Consider the following 17,575-nt stretch of genomic DNA (forward strand, 5'->3'; position numbering starts at 1 on the left):
GGGGACAGCGTCAAGGAACGCAGCCTTGCTTGGTAATGTGAATTTTTGTGTGTAGGGTCTCCCTTCCCTCCCCAAATGTGAAAAGGATCAACTTTCTAACTTGGAAAAGAAGCTTCTAATACAGTTGTTAATGTATTTCAAATTGGTATAGGGACAAAAAAAAAAATGTTTTGGGGTAAAAGAGAGAAATTTCTGTTCTCACAAGTGAAAAGATCTAGTGAATTTGACTACAGGAAGGATGGATTCAAACCACCAAGTAGCAACATGTGTTCTCTCTCGGGGCTTTCCACCTGTGGTTTACCAGCCCCGCCACAACGAAAGCCTTTCGCTTTTCTGTGAAAGTGAGTCCCTTTCTTTGCAGCCTTCTCCCAGAGCAGTGCCAGGCGGTGCTCTCCTTCACGCGTGCTCACACTTCTTGGGACACGGAGTTCAGAGAAGCCTTTAATGGGGCAAATGGGAGCGATGGTGGTGCTGAGGTGCAGTGCCTGCCCAGGCCAGTGAGGTGAGCTGGTCTAAGGTTGGGAGCTTAGCACTGCCCTTAGGCCTCTGCCTAACAGATCTTGGTTAGTTTGTTCAAGTTAGGTTGCTGTGCAAGCCAGAAAGAGCAAACTCTGTTTTGTGGTGTCTCACCTTACCTGGGGGCTTTGCAAAGGGGCAGCTGTTAGTCCAGCTTGCCCTGAGCTAGTGTGACTGAGGATAAAGCTGTCATTCAGACTGAGGGACCACAGTTTGGAGCAACTTGTCTTTATGTGCTGATAAATTCAGTCAGACATCCAGAAATAAAATTAATAGGTTTTATTTGCAATATAAACACAGTGTGTTGTGACAAAACTTGGTTATCAGAGAAATTTCCAGACCTTTAAGTGGTGACAGGCAATTGGCATCTGGGATTTATTTGCCTTTAGGAACAGCTGGAAATTTAAGCCACTTGAAAGTATGACTTTTGCAAGAGCAAGCTGTCCCATCAGATGTATTCGCTATGTACCATGTTGCAAACTAGGAGTAAGAAGACCTCACTGGTCTGAATTAGCTTAACATGTTGTGGAGCGCAGTTGCAGCTTATTGCGTTGCAGAAGAGAAAGGAGAAAAACTGCTTTGAGAAAAGGCACGTGTCAGTTATTGCAGTGCCACAGGGGCTGCACAAACCCACTGCTCATGGTAAGTCAGCAGAGAAGCATCCACAGGATCTCGTGGTTACCCCCCACACCTGCACAGAAGCCGTGCAGGCTTTTAAGATGCCTGCAAGCTTCCACAGGGCAGAGAGGGGCATGTAAAGTAACCTGTGGCACCCTGGGCTTTTTATCTGACATCTGCTGTGAGCTAAATGCCTTATCTGCTACAATATATTGCAAATGTATACCTGAAGGCAACATAAGACAAAAGTAAAATTAATAAATAAATCAGGGTATCATTCACAGACTCTCAAGAATAGCAAGTATGCAATATACTTTTTTTCTGAAGTTAATAGATAAAATCTCTCTTAAAAACATTACTGTACAAAAACTATTACTTACAACCCAGAAGAGAGAGGAACTTAAGTACTTGGATTTTTTTTTCCAGTTACTCACCAGTTTGGTCAGGACACAGAAAGCCTGATTGCATTAAGTGAGAGCTTAACTGCCTCTTCCATTAAATGTCAGAGGAGCTGAGTCTGTGCACTCCTGACGCAGCGGAGCTCCGCAGTTACCAACTCCGAACCTGCTTGGGGGGATTGCTCCAGCAAAAGCTAGGCATGCTCTTCCTAATGGTTCTGTATTCTGCAGGATGCTGTGCTCACTGGACGAGGATTTGAAATCTCACCTTAGCACAAAATAATAATGTCTCAATTCAAAACTGACATCAAAGCGCCTTCTCTATGCAGAGTTTGGACAAAAAAGGCTGTGATAGGATTTAGTCTAGTATATCCTAAGTTTAGGAGCAGCCAAGTGTTTCTAGGGCTCAGAAACAAAAAAGCTTCACCAGCTGGCACGAACAGACCCACCTAAGTCAATGGGAGCAGTGTAATTTCCTCTTCCCTCAAAACTTCATGCATGAACAAATTTTCCTGCTTTACTAATTTTAACCTACTGCTCCTGGTTGAAGAACAGGGATGAGTCAGATAGATGTGTTCTGGTACATGAAGCTGCAGGTTTTGGCCCTCTCTCCCTTTCACTTACTGGTAAATAAAGAATATTCATGGCCAATGCAGTGATATAGTCTGTATGTCTGTACTCACCTTTTTTTTTTTTCTTTTTTTGTTGGGGAGGCGGTAGAAGGATGAGACAGGAGAGGGGAGGAAAAATCAGGTTAAAATCCTCATTGGAAGTCACAGAACAATAATTAAATAGAGTGCAGCCAAACTGAGCGGAGTCAAACCACAGCTTTCGTTCCTTCCCTAAAGGCTACGTCCGGATACTATGACATTAACATAGCAGAGACAGTGCTACTTTTACCACAGTCTAACTGATTTCCACAAAATGTTCTTTCACACAGTATGCACCGGCTTTTATCAAAAGTGGAAGTCCCCATTTTGGTACAACATTTGGCAAAGAATAAAATGTTAACATCAAATGCACTTAAAGACGGCTTCCTCGTGCTAAGATATTCAGTGTTTAACCTATTCACAGCGACTCCTGCTTTTGTAGGACTGAGGTGAAAGTTTCTAGCTACTTCTGTACACAGTAACATGCAGCTGGTGAAACCAGATGAGAAGAGCAAAAAAGATGTACACAGAGAAAGGCGGACACGAGTTCACAAGAAGACTTCACAGAAAGTCCTGTAGTTTTCTTTTCTGACTTTCTTTTGCTTTTATGCCTTTATTTTTTCCTAGCTGCCATTCTTCCTGTTCAATAGCCTCCGTCAGAGTAATGAGAAACAGAGGGAAACTTCCCATGCTCATGAAACAGTCGCTTCTGCTGATAAGAAGTTCTCACAGATGATGATGAGGATAGATTTGGGTATTCACCAAGTTTCATCAGTCTGGCACAGAGTATTTTAGTCCGAAACTTACTATTTTCCCCAGTGCAGGAGCTCAGAACACCACTAGACTATCACAAAGGATGGTCTGAAGTGGTTAACAACTGGGGAGGTGATGCAACTGCTGCTTGGCACAAAAATCCAGCGGATTTTGCTCTCTTCTTTTGAAGAAGCTTTTTGCCATCTATCTTGGCACATATTTCAGCAACTGCTGTCACTTGTATCACAAGTAATGCTGCCACCGAGACAAGGGGTGATGCTTCTTTTGACGCAAGTCAAGCTGCCCAGGTTCTTGGTGGACTCTCCATTTAGACAGGTGCTGTAACAACAAAACAAATTTTCTTTAGAAAACAGAATTTAGCAGATCCTAGAGTTGTGCTTTTCCTACATAATCATCAGAATGTGCTGCAAAGCTATATAAAGGATAGGTTATCTATCAAGAAATGTAGAAGTTTTATATATAGATCAAGTCTTGTCAAAGTAAAGAGTTTCTGTAACTGAGTTCCACACATGTACTAATATTAGACAGCTGTCTTTAAATGCACTTGATACTAATATTTTATTCTCTACTGAAGGTTTACCAAAACAGGGACTTCCACTTTAGATAAAAGCTAATGCTGCTGTGAGAAAATCAGTCGGGGTGTGAAACTCTTGCTAGCCTGCCTGAATGCCTAGCACGTCAATGGCTCTCTGCCTAGGTGAAGCCTGCCTTGGTTCTTGTGCTATAAATTGCAAGTGCTTCTCCTTATTCAAAATGCATTCTCCTGCCAGCATTCATCTCCCTGTGCCGGGATGTCACTGTCACTCGTGGTTGGTTGAAGTTCCTCCTAAATAAAGATATACACAGCCTAGTCTTGGCTGAGGTGAAATGGGCTTTCCCTGAGGCTCCTCAACAGTCAGTGGAGGGATTCTGCCAGAAAGCAAATCAGAACATCAGCAACAACTTGGCTCCAAGTTCTTCCTCACAGGAGCATCCTGCTCCACTGATTGCAATGGGCATCTGCAGAGTTTGGCCTCAGCATGATGAAGTTACTCTTCTTTCTGGCTCGCCTTCCCCAGGGTTTCTAGATCTCTTCTCTTTGTAACAGCAAAGCTAGTCCCAGTTGGCTCGCCTTTTTTTGTTGTGGTATTCATGATGTCACTCCAGCCCATCACACAGTCTATTCATGGAGCTGAACTACTAAGAGCGGAACTACTTACATCAGTATTGCAAAGCAGATTACTATGGCTGTCTGTCCTTGCCAGTGTGACCCCTGCAGTGTGTTACTCCCTGTCTACCGGACACAACTCCCTTGAAAATCTCAGTAAATAATTAAAACGAGACAAACTTCTCCAAAATCATTGCTTGGAGAAAAAAGAGTCCGTATTTTTGCCCCAAAGCAGCACCAGCTCTTTTCACCTAGTCTCTAACAGACTTTTTTCTTAAAACAAAACCAAAAAAAAACCAAGGCAACAGCAACAAACCTGTAGTGATGGAGCCTTGATAGACTTTCCACCTTCGTGCTCAGCTACCTGTACCCTTAGAAAGCCTTTTTTTTTTTTTTCCTAATATCTAACTTAAATTTCTGTTGTTGTAGTTTGATCTTGTTGTAGTTTAATCCTGTTTAAATCATGCTAAGAGATGTATCTACTGGGATGGGATGATAAATGACTTCTTCCCATCTCTTTGCAGACGCTCTGAAGAGGGTTGTTACTGTGTCCCTACTCAACTTTGCTTTCCTCAGTCTAAACAAATACACACAATTAGCCTGTCATAGAGATCACATTCCCTAGATCTTTCTCATTTCTCTGGCTTTGCCCTTAAATTCACATGCCCAAAGGATTAAGATTATATTGCCTCCCTTGCCTTACACAGGTTGTTTGGCAGAAAACAATCTTCATGTGCTTCTGATAGCAATAAACCCTCCAAAACTGGTGTCCCATCTACTCTTTCACAACTGGTACAGAAATGTGCCAAGGAAAGGAGTGTCTGGAGGGACAGAGTCTTTATTTTGTTCTTAATAAACAAATCAAGCTACAGCAGTCTTCAATATAAAATAAATATTTACTTCTACTTAAGTCACAGAGGCTTTTCTGCTTAGGAGCTAGGTCCAGGGATCTAATTAAAGACAGCTTGGCCTAAGTTAGGAGAGGAAGAAAATGACCTTAAAGAAATGGCCAGATTTATGTTAATGTGTATCATGGAAACGGAAGGAGAGGATGTCTCCTCATCTGACAGAGAAACTCCATTCTTCTTACTATGTTATGCTATGCAGGAAACAGCCTGTTGATGTTAAGCAAACAAACAGCTGTACATGAGACTGGAATGGTGTGATGAGTCTGGAAAACCACTGACAGTTCACCCAGATTACATGACCATAAAAGAAATTCTAAGCACTTTTTAATCTAAGGGTCATTCAGCTTATGGGCAGACTCTGCTTTCTGTCGCTCTCACTGTTACACTTTTGGTGGAGCCACAGTATTTTCTGCCTGTTCCTCAGAGACCCCCATGAAACACTCATGTCCCTCTGCAGAAACTACCAAATGAGACATTTCATCCTCTCTGTGCTCTTACAAGTAAGTCCTCTGTGCTGAGTTTGTTTTTGCAAAATTTCTTGGGTTTGTTTTTCTCTTTTTTTCTCCCAATATGAATGGAGAAATGAATTGCTAAGCTAGCTGCTGGCCTTGCTTATAAAAACACAAACATGACTAAGGTCTAAATTGCATTTCTTTTTTTTTCACTAGGCTCGGGTTCATGGATATGAAGCAAATGATGTTCATCTCTCCCAGTTGAAGACCTTCTAGGACGTGGTACCAACAGGGCAGAGAAAAACCATTTGAAGATGTGTAGTGACATGAAATGATCACAGTTGTCCAGACTTGAAAATCAGCATTTAAAACAAATCTACTAAATATGGCTTTGTTTGGATTATAATATAACCAGTCTGGCCTGGTAATCCACAGGTTTTGTGCTGAACGCAAGCAACAAATCTGTAAAGTTAAGTAATTTCTGAGACAAGCATGAAAGCATATTTTTAATACGTACAGTTTAGCTCTCCTTCGTCTTCATTTGTTTGGACATCTGTTGGAAAAAAAAAGAGTTTTAGGTGTGTATAGATACAGCTTTCCTGGAGTGTCTGGAGGTGTTAGCCAGGAGAATGCAGGACAGGGATTGAACATGTGGCTTGTCCTTGCCCATAAAAGTTGCTGTTGTCCCTGCTCCCTTGGCTTAGATTAACATCTATCTTATATATGTGTGAATTAGCTTGCACTAAAAACTAGCAGCACTAAATACACTGCAGCCCTGACTCAGTCTGGTTTATAGCACGTCTCTTGGGCTACTTTTTATTCTATCTCGTCAAGCATTCAGAGTCCCCCACACAGGCAAATGTGGCAATACAAGTCTACATAATGAGGAGTGACACTGAGAGGTGCTTTGTTTCTAACCTGTAGAAAGCTGCTTGCTTAGGGAATTTGTAATAGGATCTCGAGCCCTTCGTTGTTCGTTCAGTGGCTATAGGGTTCTCAGGACTGATTTGTCACCTGATCTTTGCTTTGGATTGTCCTAAGACAGTGAATTACTGACCCAGTTCTTCTCCATGGAAGAATATCCCCTCCACCTTTCCAAGACTGTCCTGCAGGAATTGCAGCTGAGAAGCTACAGCCTGAATAGGCATGAAGGGTGAGTTAGTTACATCGAGCAATTAATCCCTGGGAGGCTCAGGCGCATTAGCAGAAAACCATAAAAAAATACATGTTCAGGGAAAGTATATGCCCTCCCCAGGGCATCCCAAGTATTCAATAGTGGATTTCACAATTACTCACTGTCACGTGTAAGGACACTAGTGTTTGCACCTCTAGTGATGTGTTAGATGACATTAAATATTTTGGGAAATGAGTAAGAATGCTTCAGACTTGCTCAGGCAAATCAAGAACCTCGTTACCTTTGTATGACTTTAGCTGAGAGGACCTCCGTTTCTTCAGCCAGCAGGCTAAAGCAACTAGAAGAGCTATCAGAATGACAACAGAAACGATGCTGATGGCTTGAGCACCTCGTCTGTTTTGTCCCAGGTCTTTTTGACTTTCTTGGTTAGAACTGTTGCTCATCTCTTTCTCCATGTCTAGAAAAAAAACCAGAAATAGGGTGTAATAAGGTATAAATTATTATATTTCCTTCCAGACAGTCATCTGTCTACAGTTTGCACAAAACTCCTGAAGGACTTAATACCTGTGCCATTTGCATCATAGTAATTCTACATCTACTCCTTTTGTACAAGGCGTTTCTCTAGCTGACATGGTCTGCAAGTACAGGAATACAAAACTAGTTAATTCCTGCTGCGTTATTATACCACATACATTCCTCCTATCTTTTTATTCTTACTTCGCCCCAGCCCTGATAGGCTGATACTCAGCTTTCTCCTGGACTTGACTGAAAATAAATCAATGTAAAAGCTACAATGTAAATGTGACAGCATTCAGAAAAACGAGTGAAAACCTGTTCCTCTGAAGTTAGTAATGAATTCTCACTATCTTCTGTGGGCTTAGGGCAAGGGTACATTGCCTTATAAACACTCTGCAATTCCTGCATGCAGTTCTTCTTCTTTGAAGTAGTTTAATCAGTATCCCCCCCTAACTGATCCCAGTTAATGTGATTAGTCTCCTTAACTCAAGATTGTGTGATTTGTGCTACTAAAGGCATTGAGTGAAGAAAGATTTCTTCATATCCTGCCATGGCTCTCTGCTGCCTCTCATTCACGGAGAGGAAGAGCTGATTTGGGGTGCCTAGGTCTGTCCTGCAGCTCTTGCCCTCACCCTGCCCGCCAAAGCCCTTGCTGAGCTGCTGCTTTTGCAGTCTGGCATGTCCAGGTAAACTAACTATGGGAATTTAGATACAGCTCTGCAAGCAGCCAAACTTCCTTGCAGTAGAATCATAGCATTGTCATGGTTGGAAAAGACCTTCAAGGTCATCACGTTCAGCCGTCAACCTATCATCCCCACCAGGCCTGCTAAACCACGTCCCTAAGCACCTCCTCTATGTGGTTCTTGAACACTGCCAGGGATGGTGACCCCACCACTTCCCAGGCAGCCTGCTCCAGTGCTTCCCCACTCTTTCTGTGTCGAAATTTCACCTAATATTTAACCCGAACCCGGCACAACTAGATGCAGGAGCCTGAGAGAGAAAGGTACAGTGGGAAGCGGGACCAAGAACTGCGGTGAGACTAACAGCCAACTCAAGATAAACTTTCCTACTCCAGATCGCTTCTCTACACAGCTGTTCAGAAACCACAAACTGCACTATCAGTACTACAGCTATAACTCCTTTTTTCATAGTTACGAGCTTTCTAGCTTTCTGTTCCTGGGAAGAACTGAGTGGGCAAATATTTCTTTTTATTACTGATCATTAAAATCAGCAGTAGATAGCATATTGTTCTTGTGACCTCATTTTATTGTTTATTCTGTCGGGCTAACACCAGCTGTTTGCTACACATCTACTTTATGCAGTGCACTGTGCTGAACTGAGTTTGAGGACTGAAAACAGAAGTTCATAAACTAAACAGAGAAAAAAGAAAATGTGACTGCTGCAAAGCAACCAGATGCGGGGATTCAGGAATCATGGATCACTGTGTGTCACTCAAAAAATAATCCCACTCTCCATGCTGTCATGTCCCAGAGGGGCAGAACAGTTAAGACCAGTTATTTCCAAAATTGCTGTCTCAGAAGCAAGGGCTTGTCAGTGTTGTTGTACGGGTTACGCTTGATGGGATGTTCAGTTGAATTTGGAACATGTTGGAAGTAAACATAAATTCCATGGCTAAAAGAACTCTCCTCAGTGGTTTTCTGAATTGCTGAACTAATGTGTATCCTTGATTAGGAGTGCATGTCCACAGACGGATGCACCCTGCTTGATATGCCTGTTATCTAGAAAACATGAAATATTGTGAGCAACTTACAGTTGGCTGAGAGGTTTTCCTGTAATATTTCATTTTTTATGGAGCACTCTATCTGCATATTAGAAGTTGCTTTGATCTTCAGTGTGCTGAAAACACTGTAAGTTCCATCTGTTTGGAGGGTGATCTTTAATTCTGATGAATTCAGGTGTTGATTGTCCGTTTTGTTTATCCAATAAACATTTGGTTTGGGGTATCCATTGCTGGATTTGCAGCTGAAAGTCACCTCTTCCTCACTGCTATTGGTGTTTCTTATTGGCCCACTGAGTATTGGCTGGCTATAACTAGCTGGGGAGAAAGGAAAAAGGAAAGAGTTGTCAATATTTCTAAATGTGTTGAAAAGACAAATTTTTGTCAAGCAGAACTTCTAAGTTTCACAAGACTACCATAATTTAAAAATGCTGGTTTTATAAATATAAGCCAGTTATATCAGTGAATTATCTGGAGGGGTAGAAAGCTGAAGCCAAGCCCAAAGGAAGAAAGAAACCTGGTAAGCTCTACACGCCAATAACATGCAAGATCCCTTAAAGTCATGCAAACTTAAAAAAATATATAAAAATAACAATTGTTAGGCTATATCTGCTTTTATATCTGTTACATTTATATCAAATAGATTCCTGTTCAGCAGAAGCACTGAAGTGTACTTCAGATTTAAGGACACGCTTAAATGCAATACTGAAATGGCAGCGATGTGAAAACTTTGCATCAGGATTTGGGCAAATATGTGCAAGTAATCGAAGTTCTCACCTGCTAAACTGAGAACCACTTCTTCGTGGTGAACCCGTTTGGTATACTCAGTGTTCTGCAGTACTATGCATTTGTACTTGCGGGCATCGCTCTGGCTGACATTCAACAGCAGCAGAGAAAAGTCGCCGTTTTCCAGTCTATCCCACAGTAACTGAGTCCTGTTTTTAAAGTGGATGCACTGCTCACTCTCATTGTCTTGGCCCGAGATCAGTGCATATACCACAGAACACTTCTCTTGGGGATCATCTACTTGCCAGTACACTCGCAGATTTTCTAAGTGTAATTTTCCTCCTTGAGGATAAATGCAACTCAGTTTAGTATTGTCTCCAAGTTTACTGACAATCATCTTCTCCAGCGTGGTAACTACAGAGATAAAAAGAGAAAAAGGACAAAGGGAGATTATGCGGGGATTTTTTTTTCCCAAGTATATTCCACTACAGGTGAAATCCAGAATTAGTATTATCTTCTTCACCTGCAGCTAACTCTGTGTATGTGTGTGCTTTCCAAAAGGACCTTTACAATATAAATTCTCCTGATTATATCTTTCTTTGAGCACTAACCACTCTTTCTGGCTAACTGTTTCCACTTAGCTCCATGGACACATGTATGTGTTTCATTTTGCCATAAATTAAGCTGACTATGACTAATTGCAGATGATTATTAACAAGTCCCAGCCAAAAAAAAAAAAAAAAAAAAAAAGTGATCATTAACACATTAAGAAAAATGACAAATATCCCAAGGGCAATCACAAGAATTGTCAATGTTGGTAAGACACATAGCAGTACCATTTAATGGTTGAGATCAAAACAATTAGTAGTAAAGATATAATAAGATTATAGGCAATTAAAAATAATTAGATGAAGCCATGTTCCTCTGAGTGGACATGTCATCGCAGTGATATTTACTGCTACCCTGGGTGTGACCCTCTCCAAAACACGCTAGCGTGCTGAGGCGTCACAGCCGGTGACACATCCCTTAGCTATATCCGTCAGGCAGGCACAGTATCTGGCTTGGAGGACACTTCTCGTGGCTTCCTGGTCTGCGTGAGGCTGCGTCTCCTCTTGGAGGAGCGAGTGGAAGAGGAGAGCGGTCTGGCGAGACGGGCAGGGTGTGCGCATGGGCTCTCTGGGGCAGCCCTGACTGCTCCGTCACTGTCACTACGTGAGCTTACGGAGTGAAAAGACAACAGCCATGTAGAGTTGGAAATGCAGAGAATGTTTTGGTGGGAGATGACAGTGTTGTAGCTGAAGGGGGCCAGTGCCAATGTATTGGACTCAGAAAGGGCTCATGCGCATGTCAGAGTTACCCTCACAGCAGCAGGTAAAATGAAGCCCTGGAAAACACTGCTTGGGAAAGGGAAGGCACTTTCATCACTAGGGATGGTTAAGAATAGACTAGTCAACATTTACTAAGACTGAGTCAGACGTGGTTTGTCCTGATTTATGGCCTGAGGGGGTTTGCTTGATGACTCTGTTAAGGTCCTTCTCAGCCACCAGTAATTATGTAAAAATGGATAATAGGTATCTCTCAATATTGAAATGTTTAAATATCACTGAGTAATGTATTTCTTTTGAAAAGGCATTCAGAACTACAGTAGAAGACCTGCTTGATACACAGTGACAAACAGTGCTATCCATAAGAAGAACGTTAACTTCATCTGTGCACCTCAGCCCTTATCTCCAGCCCTTACTATTTCACTTCCAAGGTCCTTGGTTGGTAGCAGAAGATGAATATGCATGTCTGTGAAGTGGTAAGAGCAGTCCAAACAAGACCATCCGCAAGATCCCCGTGTTAGTCTCGGTACTTACATACAGATAGATTGTGATTTTTGCTTTTTTTCCCCCATGATGCATGTCACAGTTTTTCACACTGAGGAATCCTTAAGGGTCTTGCTGAAAACATCTAGCTGTTTATATTGTACATATTATAGATACTCTACATAATTTGAGCAAGCACATTCAGGAAGGGCAGCCTGACTCTATTTGAAGTGTCATTTACTTACCAGCTCTCAGACTATGAAGAAACAGTAACAGAAATCCACAGCTAAAATGTAAAACAGACAAACAAAAGCGTTACATAATGGCCTTTTAAGTTCTCCATTGTTTACACAAGCAATAAATATCATATTGAGTGTTTCACTGTAGCAGCAGAAATAGATAAATTTGGTATCTACAGTGATCTCTACTATGTAAATTTGCAGTGCGTATTTGCATTTTTGACAGCTGCAAGACTTCTGTTCAAACGACATTGCTCTGTGGCCTGGCCGCAGCCAGGAATAGAAGTAAAAACGCACTAATATTGGAATGAGGGCAGAAGCCATGAAGCTGGTGCCGTGCCTTTCCTTCCGGTTAAAATGAACCCTATCTTTTAAGGGTATTTTCTGGAGTAATATTTACTGGAGTATTCAGGAGATCTACTGGAGCGATGGGTCTTCAGCAACACTGGAGTCACAGTGCAGGAGAGGGGCTGCACAGACCTACATCCAGGTGAAAGCCCTGCGTGCCACAGGACTAGATACTAAGTGAATTGCAATTTTGCTTCCTTAAAGCAGATAACTACCCTGCCTACCGTTTTGTTCAGTCAGTAACATGCGTAAACAGGAAATGCTTGATAGCACGGAGTTGTGCAAAGCTTTTATTGGAAAGTCTTCAACATGCCTGATTACTCCAGAGGGGCAAACCTGGAGTTTCCCAAGCAAATTTCACATGCTGGATGCTGTAGGAAAGCTCGGTTTTCCTAAAGCCTTGGTGATTTAACTCTCTTCTCATAACATTTAGGGAAAGATAAATGTCCCACATCAACGCTGGAAAGAGTGTGGGGTCTGCTGCCCAGCCTGGCTCCCTGGACTCTAGCCTAAGCTCTCCCTCCCAGTGCTCTGTTTCTCAAATAACTTTCCCCCACGAGCTGCTCTTTACACCAACTGCCCCCTCTCACTTCAAGACCCCCTGCCTATTCCTTGCATGTCCTGGCCCTTTGCCCAGCTGGGCATCAGGTTTCCTCCAGCATCTCCCTGGTGCAGCATCTGTCCTGCTCAGACCTTGTAGCATCAGTTCTGGACCCATTCTGGACCCTCGGCTACTGTGGAGAAAGGTCTTCCCATCTGCCCTCAAGATATTTGTCATCTACTCAAACATATTTGTCTTCCCCCGGGTAAAGCAGAGGGGTATATGTATTCCTGACACAGAAGCCACCCTCATTTGAATGCTCATCTCCAGAGCATGAGACAAGTAAGGAAGTTCAAAAAAGAGTTGGTCAGAGTTGTATTAATCTTAGACAAAGAAAACACTGGATTTTCCTCTTCTGTGCCCTTTGAAATTCTGCTCTAATACAGTCTAGCAAATCTGTGAGCAGCCCTAGAATCCATCTCCTAAGTAGGCACATCTGAAAATTCGCAAGAGGCAGGTAGCTCTGTTCATGTTCCTGGCAGTGAACTTTCAGAGCGTGTGGTTTTATATTGTGCACTTGTTTGTATTTCTTTACTGCGCATGAGCCATCACTTTCATGCCTCTCAGGTGTTTTTCTTGAAAAGTTCACCCTAACACTATTCCTAATCCTGCGGTTACGTTTTTTGTTTGTTTGTTCCCCTGCCCACAAAACAAACTATGGATGTAATAAGACATTTGATTTAAATGGAGAACAACAATTGACTGTTCTTGGTGGGACTTTCGAGGGAATTTCCCACAGGAGTTATTTGCTGGTTGCAACCAACCTTTTAGCAGGTTGCAATGAACCTGCCAGTTGGTGGCCCCCCTTCCATGGGAACACGGGGGCTGGTGGAGGCAACGCTTCTGCCGTGGCTTCCCAGCGCGCGTCATGCCAGCCTGCTAAGGCAGAACCAACTCATTCATCTATATTTACAAAGAAGATCCTGATTTGTTGGAACTGTCAAGGTTGGGCAGGTCTGCTGATGCTCAGCCTCCTACTTGGAGGAGGTTACAACCACGGAGGTGTGAGGGCTGTGTTGCCTGCAATGTTACCCGCACCCAGCAAAAATTTAGTGCTTTAGTTCTTTTGGGAAAAAAAATGGAGAAAGTCATGTCTGCTGAGAGATCTTCCTTTCGCCCCCACATGCACACGCAGTTCACGAGGCTGTTGCGTTGGCAGTGAGATCCATTAATTCCAGGGGTAGTTGGATTAGTTCCTGATGATTCTTCTCTTTCAGTTCTTCACAATCCCTCTCATTTTTTTTTCCCTGCCCTTTCTAAACACAGGTTTCTATCTTTCTTGTTTTTCAATCCTTTCCCACACCTTCCCCTTCTATTTTTCTTAAATGTCATGCAAAAAGGGAGAAAGTTGCACTTCCTCTTTCATGTATACTCGCTCAGTGAGAATATTCTTCCTTGCATCTCAACCCTGTCATACAACATTTATTTTAGAGTTGAGGGATGTCGATCCATCCCAAGCAGAAAGACAAAAGGCGCCTGGTTGCTCGCAATGAAACTTCAGGCCTCCTCGGTTCAGCTCTAGCGATTTGCTTCACTCCCTGACCTGAAACCGCAAAGCTGCTCTCGCATGTGCGGCGAGGAGCGCGCTGCCCTACACCTGTTCTCGGCAAAGCTTCTCTGAAGCTCCCCTTGAGGCACCGCCAGCCTGGGGAAACTAGAAGCGGGGTCTTCTCCCACCACGCGCTCCCAGGGGCGAGCAGGTTGCTCAGCAAGGCGCCCGGGCGGCATGAGGAGCGCGGGGAGCAGCGCTGCGCTGCGCCCGCCGCCTGGCCCGGCCCGTGCCCCTCGTGCCGGGGCTCTGGGGCACGCGGGCTCCCCCTTGGCGCTGCCGGCGGGGAAAGCGGCTCTCGCTGCTCGGGAAGAGCCGTGCGGAAGCGCCGACGGGCAGGGAGTTAAAGCAGAGGCTCCCGCCTCCCCGGGCGCTGGGAGCCGGGCCGGGCTCCCGCCGCCTCCCGGGCCGGGACAGCTCTTTGCTCGCCGCTCTTCCCGCGGCTCGCGCGTCCCCGTGCAGTGAAACCGTTTCTCTTTTCCCCAGCGCGGGGGATCCCTACGCGGACGCCGCAGCCCCGGGAAGCGCCCGATCCCCGCAGCGACACGGCGGGGGCCACGCGGATCCCGCCCCGGGCCCGCACTCACCGTCGCGGCTCCATGGCGGCAGCGGGAGGCGACGTGCTCTGCCCGGCGCGGCTCTGCCCTGCTGCGCTGTCCCGAGCGGAGCCTAGCTGAGCCGCGCAGTGAGCGGCCGGGCGCGCTTAGGCCGTTCCCACTTCCCTGCCCCGCCTCCGCCCCCGGGGGATTTCCGCGTCCCGTGCGCGCCCGCAGCCATCGGCGGGACAACGTGCGGAGCGAGAGGGGCCCCGTGCGGAGGGAGCGAGAGGGGCCCCGTGCGGAGCGAGGCACCGTGCGGAGAGGGGCGCTCTGCAGAGCAGGGTCCTGTGCGGCGCCTTGCGGCGTGGAGCCCCGCGCAGAGCCGGGCCCCGTGTGGAGAGGGGCGCCTCGCCTTGGGTCAGGGTGCTGTACGAACCAGGACGCCCTGCGTCCGCTGCACCTTGCAGGCCGGGGCACCGTGCGACTCAGGGTGCATTGCAAACGGATGCTGTCTTGGCCTCGCACGGCGACTGCTGCACTCTGAGACTCCGAGAGAGCCCTGGCCCGTCCTGAGCAGCCCGCAGCAGCGTTTGGGGTTTCGCTGGCCAGCGAGCTCACCTGGACTCCCTTGCCAAAACCTTACAGAGGCCACTCGCTAGTGCCCCCGAAAAGCTGGGGTGCCCCTCACCACCCCTTCTGGGTGCTGCTGTGGAAGGGAATTGTGACTGAGCACTGGCCGTTGTGAAAGTTTGGGGAGAGAACGGGCGTGTGCAAGCAAGGAGGCTGCACCTGCACGTCAGGGAAAGCGTGGCTGGGTACTAGCGGCACCTTCGTTAAACTGCATTTCAAAGATGAAATTGCAGAATCCTACACATGGTTTGATATGACGCATGTCCATGCTCAAAGCTATGGTAGACAAAAGTTTTCAGGAAGATAGAAGGGTGCAGTAGCAGTCATCAGCCCTTCCAAGGCAGTGCATCGTGCTTCCTTCTGAAGGGAATTTCCCAAGAGCTCAGCATTTGATGGATACATTGCAGGAGTTTCCAGAGGGCACTTGGTTAATTTGGGAGGACCGAAACACTCAACTACCTTCTGCCCATAACCTCATGCTTATGGCACACACCTAATAACCCTGCGGTCAATCAAAGCAACCCGGGATGCACCGCGTGGTGCTGGGTGCTCCCTGCAGAGCGCTCCCATACCTGCCTGCACACAGCCGCAGAAGGAGAAGCGGCTGCAGCAGGGGATTACTGCAGCTCTCGTGGTTCCCCCTGCTTACGCTGAGTAGCAACCTACGTCTGTCCTACCAAGAAGCTGGGGTTTGGGGCTGACAGACAAAATAGCCTTTGGGGGGGTGTGTGTGTACGTGCCCTTTCGTCTTTTGCCCCTAGATCACATTTTGGACAACATGAAGGATAGTAGGTAAAGGCTTGAAAAGCCCGCAGGAAAAGAGGCAGCTTCTCATCCCTCACCCTTCTCTGGAGGTCTTCCAAACCCGCCTGGATGCTGCCGTGTGCCCCGTGCTCTGGGTGTCCCTGCTGGAGCAGGAGGTTGGACTGGATGATCTCTAGGCGTCCCTTCCAACCTCAACCACTCTGTGATTCTGTGATTCTGTCACCTCGGAAGGTCACCTGGTCCAACCCACTATTCAAAGCAGAGTCAGCCTCAAAGCTATAAATTGAAGCGGCTGCTAAGATATATTTCAAAGTTACTGTTGCTGCTTCTGCATGACTACAAAAGTGATCTAAAAGTGACTGAATGATAAAGCTGGGTGACTGGTTTAATGAAGGCCACCCTACGATACGGTTTCCTTTTTGTCAGAGAATACTGTGAAATTTTATCAGCTGTTGTCTTTTCTGTCTCAAGTCAGTTTCAATTATCCAAAACTGTGTATTCCTTTGCTTTCTTTTGTTTAATAACCTCCAATTCAGTTTTCATAAAATGTTCATACAAAAACAAACATAAAACTGCATGATTAAGCTTCTAAAGCTACTATGAGAGGAGCAATGAACTGGAGACTGAAGCTGTCTGAAGTCACCAAAGCACACCCGTTCCCAGTTGTGCTGCTTATATGCAGACTGGTATAACTGCTGCAGTCTCCTCATAAGTGACATACAGGTGGCTATGAGATGCCCTGACCAGTAAGTTACCTTTATTGAGTAAGAAGACGAGATGAAAAAGGAGGGAATGGGACACATCCAAAATTAAGAGTGGAGTATGTGGTGAAGGATAGCAACCTCACAGCAGACCTCATGAAGAGGCAGTGTTTTTGCAGCAAACTCTTTGAAAGGGAATACCTTGAGTAGGAATTGTTCAAACAGCAGTGCAGTAAACTATTTTGAAAAAACATGTCATCTAAGTGAGCAAACAATCTGGCTCAGTCCACTGCAGGCCATAGAATCACAGAATGGCTGAGGCTGGAAGTGAGCAGAACACACACACCAGTTTGGGATTGAGCAGAACACACATACAAATTTGTAGCTTTACAAAGGAGGAAATTGCTCCCCCTTCTTTGGCTGATGAACAGGATGAAGATGAGGTGGATTAGGAATTGGTGTGATGGCAGAGCTCAGAGGGTGATGATCAATGGTGCAGTTTGGTTGGAGGCCTGTGGTTAGCGGTGTCCCCCAGGGGTCGGTGCTCGATCCAGTCTTGTTCAACTTATTCATTGATGACCTGGATGAAGGGCTGGAGTGCTCCCTCAGCAAGTTTGGTGATGATACCAAACTGGATGGAGTAGCTGATAGCCCTGAGGGCTGTGCTGCCATCCAGAGGGACCTGGACAGACTGGAAAACTGGGCAGTGAGAAACCTCATGAGGTTCAACAGGGGCAAGTGCAGGGTCCTGCACTTGGGGAGGAATAACCCTGGACACCAGTACAGATTAGGGGTGGACCTGCTGGAGAGCAGCCCC

General features: G+C 45.4%; 1 protein-coding gene across 1 annotated transcript; it reads right to left on the reverse strand.

The window, feature by feature from the left end:
- Positions 1-1,077: 1,077 nt before the first annotated feature.
- Positions 1,078-14,764, reverse strand: ICOSLG (inducible T cell costimulator ligand). Its single transcript, XM_026036181.1, has 7 exons — positions 14,711-14,764; positions 11,632-11,672; positions 9,630-9,992; positions 8,886-9,170; positions 6,879-7,055; positions 5,981-6,016; positions 1,078-3,274 (listed from the first exon to the last, which is right to left on the reverse strand). The coding sequence occupies exons 1-7, from the start codon at positions 14,722-14,724 to the stop codon at positions 3,264-3,266; spliced, it is 927 nt and encodes a 308-aa protein (XP_025891966.1). The 5' UTR covers positions 14,725-14,764; the 3' UTR covers positions 1,078-3,263.
- Positions 14,765-17,575: the final 2,811 nt, after the last annotated feature.

The sequence above is a fragment of the Nothoprocta perdicaria genome, unplaced genomic scaffold (genome assembly GCF_003342845.1).
Source record: "Nothoprocta perdicaria isolate Ctin4 unplaced genomic scaffold, notPer1 scaffold_171, whole genome shotgun sequence".
NCBI lineage: Eukaryota > Metazoa > Chordata > Aves > Tinamiformes > Tinamidae > Nothoprocta > Nothoprocta perdicaria.